Raw genomic sequence first — 6,844 nt, 5'->3', positions numbered from 1 at the left:
ACGCGCGCAACATGACATTTACATAATATATTTTTGTACATTTTATTCATTTTAACCTAGCTATTTTTCCCCGGTAATACTGAGGCCAGGCTCGAAAGTGACCATTTTATCTTTATTGAGAGCCCAGCCATCAGTTCTATACATTTACCGGGGATCCTTTCTAATTAATGTATTATTTTAATTTATTCGATTTTACGCGTCCGGAACACTCCCCCCGTGCAGCTAGTCTGTACTATTTTCCTGCTGGGCGCGTTGTTCCTCTTCCTTCATTAGTACGGCGATCTTCACCGCTGGTCTGGTGTAGGTGCCGTTGGTGGTCCGCACCTCGACGACTCGTACTTGTCCGTCAGCTGCTGGTTCTGCACGGGTGACTCTGCCGCGAGGCCAAGAATTCCGCGGCAGATTTGGGTCCATGATGAGCGCGAGGTCCCCGACCTGTATTGGAGGCGCGGGCTCGCGCCATTTCTTCCTGTGCGCCAAGGTGGGAAGATACTCCCTCAGCCATCGGCGCCAAAACATGTCGGCCATTTTCTGGGCGATCCTCCATTGCTTATGAAGGCAGGCCCCTTCTTCCCTTTTGTTATAATATGCCAGAGTTGGCTGTGTGTTGGCTGACCCGAGCAAGAAGTGGTTCGGGGTCAGCGGTGCTTCGTCGTTGGGCTTGGTTGACACATGCGTGAGCGGGTGATTGTTCACGGTGTACTCTGCTTCAGCCAATATGGTTTTGAGGGTCTCCTCTCTTGGAGCCTGCTCGTTGAGGGTTGCGTGGAGGGCTCGTTTTACAGATCTCACGAGTCTTTCCCACGCTCCCCCCATATGAGGTGATGAGGGCGGAATGAATTTCCACTCAATTTTGCGAACTGTAAGTTCGGCGAGCATTCTGGGGTCCGCCAGGAGCTCGTCTACGGCCTGTTTCAGCTCTTTGTCCGCTCCCCTGAAGTTGGTAGCGTTGTCCGAGTATAACGTGTGTGGGCAGCCTCTGCGGGCGGCCATCCTTCTTATGGCCATTATGGCGGAGTCGCTTTCGAGGGACGACGCTAGCTCCAGGTGGATCGCGCGTGTGGTGAGGCAGGTGAACAGTGCCCCATAGCGCTTTTCTTTTCTTCGGCCGTTGGTGATCATCATCGGTCCGAAGAAGTCAAGCCCGCAGTGCGTGAACGGCGGCGTCCTGAAGGCCAGTCGGGCCTCAGGCAGTTGCCCCATCAGCGGGGGTTGGGGCCGGCTGCGCAGCATTTTACACAGCGGGCACCATCGTGTTATCTTCCTCACAGCCCCGCGGAGTCGCAGGATGAGGTAGCTGGCTCTCAGGTCGGCGATCGTCCTCTCGACTCCCGGGTGGCCACCTTTCCGGTGGCTGTGCGTGATCAGCAGCCGGGTGTATGGGCAGGTCCCGTCCATGATAGGCGGCGCGCTGCAGTCCTCTGCGAAGCTCTGTGCCGCTTGGATGCGCGTTCCCATCCGGATGACTCCCTCTTCGTCTAAGAAGGGTGCCGCTGCGTGGAGGCGGCTGTGCGGCGGGATAGGCGCCTTTCGTCTCAGGAGCTCCAGCTCTTCTCCGAAAGCCGTCTCCTGGGACCGCTTCAGCAGCATGATTTCTGCGGCCCGTGTTTCTGAGGCGTGAAGTTCAAAGGTCCCCCCTGGGGACGGCAGGGACTCGTGGCGGCGGCATCGTGCGATGAATCGCAGCACCCATGCCGTCGCCCTGACGAGTCGGGTCCACGACGAGAAGCGCTGCACCTGGGGTAGGGCCTCCGTCCGTCTGATGTGGCCCACGAAGTGGCGGGGTTGTTTCCGCTCCAGCGTCTTCTCGTCCGGTTGTTGTAGTAACTTCTTCTCTTTCGGCCAGTCGGCTTCCCCTTTTCTCAGGAAGCCGGGGCCTCCGAACCATAGTCCCGACCTCGCAAGGTCGGGTGGGCCCTTGTCGCGGGTCCCTATGTCGGCTGGGTTGTCCTTGGTGGGGACCCATTTCCAGTCCCGTACGTCTGTGAGCTCGTCAATCTCGCCCAGCCTGTTTGCGACGAACGTGCTGTACCGCAGTGGGTCGGTTCGCAGCCAACACAGGACCGTGCTCGAGTCCGTCCAGAACACGGTTTGGGTGATGAGAGCTCGACTCTCTTTTTTTATGGTGGCGGCCATCCTTGCCGCTAGTAGCGCTGCCTGGAGTTCTAGTCTAGGCACTGACAGAGGCTTTAGGGGGGCCACCTTGCACTTCGCCATTGCGAAACTTGTGGTATCGGCCCCCACAAAGTATGCCACTGTGCAGCATGCCTGCTCTGACGCGTCGCAGAACACGTGCAGTGTCACGGGTTCTTTCTGCCCTTGCAGCGAGCATCTCGGTATTGTACAGCCGTTCGCTGCCAGCAGGTCGCGCCATTCCAACCACTTTTCGGCGTGGTCCGGTTGCAGCGGTTGGTCCCAACCTGTGTTTGTCCTCCAGATGGCTTGCAGCAATATCTTCGCCCGTATCGTGAGGCACGCAATGAAGCCTACTGGGTCGAAGATACTCATGGCGGCGCTCAACATGCCGCGCTTGGTGGGTCGCTCCGGGATGGCTGCACTTTCGGCTCCGTGCCGAAATATAAATAGGTCGCTCTTGGGATCCCATACGATCCCGAGGACCCGCTCCGTCATTACTTCTTCCCCTATGGTGACTGCTGTATTGGCCCGGTCGTCGGCCTTTACTTCTTCCAGGACATCTGGTTTGTTTGAAGCCCACCCGGTGAGCCGGAACCCGCCATTGCCGAGTACGAGGGTAACATCGCGTACCAGGCTTGCAGCTGTTTCTTCGCTGTCTGTGGCGTCTAGGTAGTCATCCATGTACATATTGTGCTCGATCGCCTCTGCTGCGGCGGGAAATTCTTTCGCGTGTGCTCGTGCGACTGTGTTTCGCACGAATTGCGCGCTGCTGGGTGAGCACTTCGCTCCAAACATCATGGACGCGAAGACAAACGTGTCGGGCTCCTGCCCGTCCTGCGTCCGCCATAGGAACCGCTGCGATTGCTGGTCGGCTTCCCGGATTCTTATCCGCAGGAACATCTCCCGTATGTCGGCCGCGATGGCTACTCGTCCCTCTCTGAAGCGGATCACGTTTCCGAGGAGGGATGAAAGCAGGTCAGGTCCCGTCAGTAGATGGTCGTTCAACGCCGTCCTCTGGAACTGGGCGGCGGCGTCGAACACGACCCTTATCTTGCCAGGCTTGTTGGGGTTTGTCACCGCGAAGTGGGGCAGGTACCATTTGCGCGAATGGTGGGCGTCTACCTCCTCGCGGCTTAGTTTGACGGCGTATCCCTTTTCAATGTAGTCCGCCATCTTGGCGCGATATGCGATCGCCAGTATCGGATCCTTCCGTAGTTTATTTTCCAGGGAGTGCAGCCGCTTCATGGCTGCTTGCCGGTTGCAGGGCAAAGAATCTCCGTCTTTCGCCCACAGTAAACCGGTCTCCCATCGTCCGGATGGTAGTTGTGTGGTTGAGCTGCTCATGAGCTCCGCCGCTCGCACATCTGCGGCGCGGCAACGTTCCAGGGTGGTTACACCTAGCGAGTCAACGGCGAAGCTCTTCTTTACCAGTTCCGCTAAGTCCCTTTCACCCTGGCCGTCTGGGGGTAATTCAAAGGCGGGGTGCACAGCCCCGCCGTAGGTGACGGCTCCTAGGGCCGTCTCGATGGTTAGCCGCCCGTCCTCTTGTAGGACTGGCGGGCCTGTAGATACCATTAGGGTGGCGTAATCAAGACCGATTAACATCTTCGGCTTGATGCCTGGCCCGTGTGTCTTGGTGCTCTTTCGGTTGCGGTGCGGCAGATCCATGACCCGCACCGTCTGTGCCTGGACACCAAATTCTTTGTTTCCTTTAACGAGGATTACGGATACACGCTGTGACTGTAGCGTGTCCGTGTTCCCACTGGCACCGATGAGTCTCAACTCCTCGCAGGCCCCGGTGGCGCCCACTGCACGGGCGACATCCTCCTCGAGGAGAGTTACCGATGAACCCTCGTCTAGTAGTGCGTGGATCTCCATTGACCCACGCGGGCCCTTCAAGGTTACTGGCACTACCTTGAAGGTCACTGGGACTTCCGTCCGCCTTGTCAATAAGACTTGCTCGTTCGGCGTACTGTCCACTCTCTCGCGGTGTAGCGACCGATGATGCCGCCCGTGGCACTCGTCGCACTTCGCCGCTTCACAGGTGGTCGTTTTGTGTCCCGGTTCCAGGCATCCGTAGCACACGAACTTGGCACGCACAATTGTCCACCTCTCCTCTACCGTTTTCCGGAGAAACTTCCGGCATTGTCCGAATGCGTGTCCACTCATGTCGCAGAACAGGCATTTTTTGTCCTGAGTGAGAAACACGTGCCTTTCTTGGGTACGCCTTTTCTCCACTCGGGCGGGTTCCGTGCTGATCCCGATGCAACCCGCATTCGGTATTGCACCGGTCAGTCTCGCTAGCCACAGTGCCAGATCCCTGGGGGTAGCTTTTCTCACGGTATCCGCTCGTGACATAATCCACATCATCCTCTCGACTCGTGGCAGCTTCTGAGTCATCTCGGACAGAAGCTTCGGGGAGGAGAGGTGGCTTCCATCGAGGCCCTCTACGGTCGATACGACGTTTCTTATCGCGACCGCGTAGTCCGTCAGGGCCTCCAGGGATGCGTTGTCGGCCAGTTTAGGGAGTTTTCTTATCCGCTCCAGTACTCTGTCCACGACGATCTCCGGGTGTCCAAAGGCGGCCTCTAACATCTTCACAATGTCCGGCACATTTCGGGGATCTACCAGCAAAGACGACACTGTGGCCTTGGCCCGTCCTGTGAGGGCTCGTTGCAGACGGAGAATGTTCTCCGCGTTTGTAAGGGAGCACATCTGTGTCGATTGATCAAATTGCGCCTTAAATATTCGCCATTCTAGCGGGTCGCCGGAGAATTGCGGTAGATCCCTAGCGCCGGTTTGCCTCGCCATGAACGTGTGCCACTCCGGCGGCTGTCTGTATTTTGTCACAGGCTCGCCGGTGGCACCCGGCGGCATGTATTCCGTGGGTAGCCCCTCTTGTACCCACGCGCTCACCGGGTCACGAAACTCGTAGCCCCCCAGTGGTATAGTACGTGCCGCTACGGGCTCGCCTGGCCCGGCGGCGTAGCGTACGTCGGCGTCCTCCCTTCGGCTGTGTGCAGGTGGCGCCTCATTGTCCCGATGCCGCTCATTGTAGCGGCCTTGTAAATGTGCGTTTGTCGCTCCGGCGTAGGCCGGCTCAGCGGCGTAGCGTGTGTTGGCGGGCTCCTTCATCCTGGAGTCCGTCTCTGCGACCGGGTGCCTCCGTGGCACCCCGTCTCTCACCCGGCCGCTGTCGTAGTGGCTCGGCGGAAATGTGTACGCCGCTCCGGTGTCCTCCGGATCAGCGGCGTAGCGTGTGTTGGCGGCCTCCTTCGTCCTGGAGTCCGCCTCTGCGACCGGGTGCCTCCGTGGCACCCCGTCTCTCACCCGGCCGCTGTCGTAGTGGCTCGGCGGAAGTGTGTACGCCGCTCCGGTGTCCTCCGGATCAGCGGCGTAGCGTGCGGTGGCGGCCTCCCTTGCTCTGAAGGCTGCTTCCGTGTCGGCGACAGGGCGCTTCCATGCGGCCCCGTCTCTCACCCGGCCGCTGTCGTAGTGGCTCGGTGGATGGATGTACGCCGCTCCGGTGTCCTCCGGATCAGCGGCGTAGCGTGCGGTGGCGGCCTCCCTTGCTCTGAAGGCTGCTTCCGTGTCGGCGACAGGGCGCTTCCATGCGGCCCCGTCTCTCACCCGGCCGCTGTCGTAGTGGCTCGGTGGATGGATGTACGCCGCTCCGGTGTCCTCCGGATCAGCGGCGTAGCGTGTGGTGTGGCGTGCGGCGGCGGCCTCCCTTGTGCTGAAGGCTGCTTCCGCGTCGGTGACAGGGCGCTTCCAAGCGGCCCCGTCTCTCGCCCGGCTGCTGTCGTAGTGGCTCGGCTGCTGGATGTACGCCGCTCCGGTATCCTCCGGATCAGCGGCGTAGCGTGCGGCGTGGCGTGCGGCGGCAGCCTCCCTCGTACTGAGGGCTGCGTCGGTCCTAGACGCGTCTGACGTCAGCGGCAGCGGCTTGTGAGCCGGTTCCGACGTCCCGTGCGATGTGAGGTCCCTCTCGATGGTGGGCGTGAGGGGGGTTGCCATGTCTCGTCTGGCGTCCTCTCTCGCGTTGGCGGCCTTCAGCGCGGCGATGATCTCGTTGAGGCTGCTCACCTGCCTCTCGTGATGCGCCTCGCGTTCCTCCATCTGTCGGCGAAATGTCGCCGATGAGATGGACCGCTCCGAGGGTGCGGATCCCTCGTCCGAGTCCTTTTGTTCCTCCAGAAGTCCTTGATGAGGCTCCTCCTGGCAGTCGTGTGAAGGCCCTGGCTGGGGCTCCTCCTGATGTGCTCGTACAGACCCCGGTTGGGGCTCCTGAAGCTCCTCTTCGTGCTCCGTGCCGGCGTCTCGACGCGTTCCCGAACGCGTCGACACAGGCGATCTGTTGACCGGCATGCTGTAGGTGTGTTGTAGACTGGAGACCACTGGCGACGATCCTTAGCTCCGAAGGACCAAATGTAACGTACGCGTTACCACGATGAAAGTTTCGCCGGTTCGTCACCCGCGTCTGCCGCAGTCAAGCTTCCCGGCGTAAGTGGGAAGCCGCCCTCCCAGACAGAGCCAAAGACAAAGTCGGAAGGTAGGAGCACAGCTGCGCCGACCGCAAGTCAACCTCAATAGCCCTGAAAAGGACTTTCCACCCGGTCCAAGTGGTGCAGAGAGGCGAAGGCAGTCAGCAGGCAGAGCGGAGCGAAGAGCGAAGTGCAGGAAGGCGAACAGGACGGAGAACGGAATA

The 6,844-nt window shown here is 59.8% G+C and overlaps 1 protein-coding gene across 1 annotated transcript; it reads right to left on the bottom strand.

The window, feature by feature from the left end:
- Positions 1-222: 222 nt before the first annotated feature.
- On the bottom strand, positions 223-6,504 carry LOC148272425 (uncharacterized). Its single transcript, XM_088240050.1, has 2 exons — positions 6,036-6,504; positions 223-5,285 (listed from the first exon to the last, which is right to left on the bottom strand). The coding sequence occupies exons 1-2, from the start codon at positions 6,502-6,504 to the stop codon at positions 223-225; spliced, it is 5,532 nt and encodes a 1,843-aa protein (XP_088096176.1).
- Between the last annotated feature and the right edge of the window lie 340 nt (positions 6,505-6,844).

This window comes from Micrasema longulum, unplaced genomic scaffold (genome assembly GCF_059751315.1).
Source record: "Micrasema longulum isolate JH-2025_06_02 unplaced genomic scaffold, ASM5975131v1 h1tg002334l, whole genome shotgun sequence".
NCBI classification, from domain to species: domain Eukaryota; kingdom Metazoa; phylum Arthropoda; class Insecta; order Trichoptera; family Brachycentridae; genus Micrasema; species Micrasema longulum.
The sequence above is the reverse complement of the archived record's forward strand: the minus strand, read 5'-3'. Positions and strand labels throughout refer to the sequence as shown.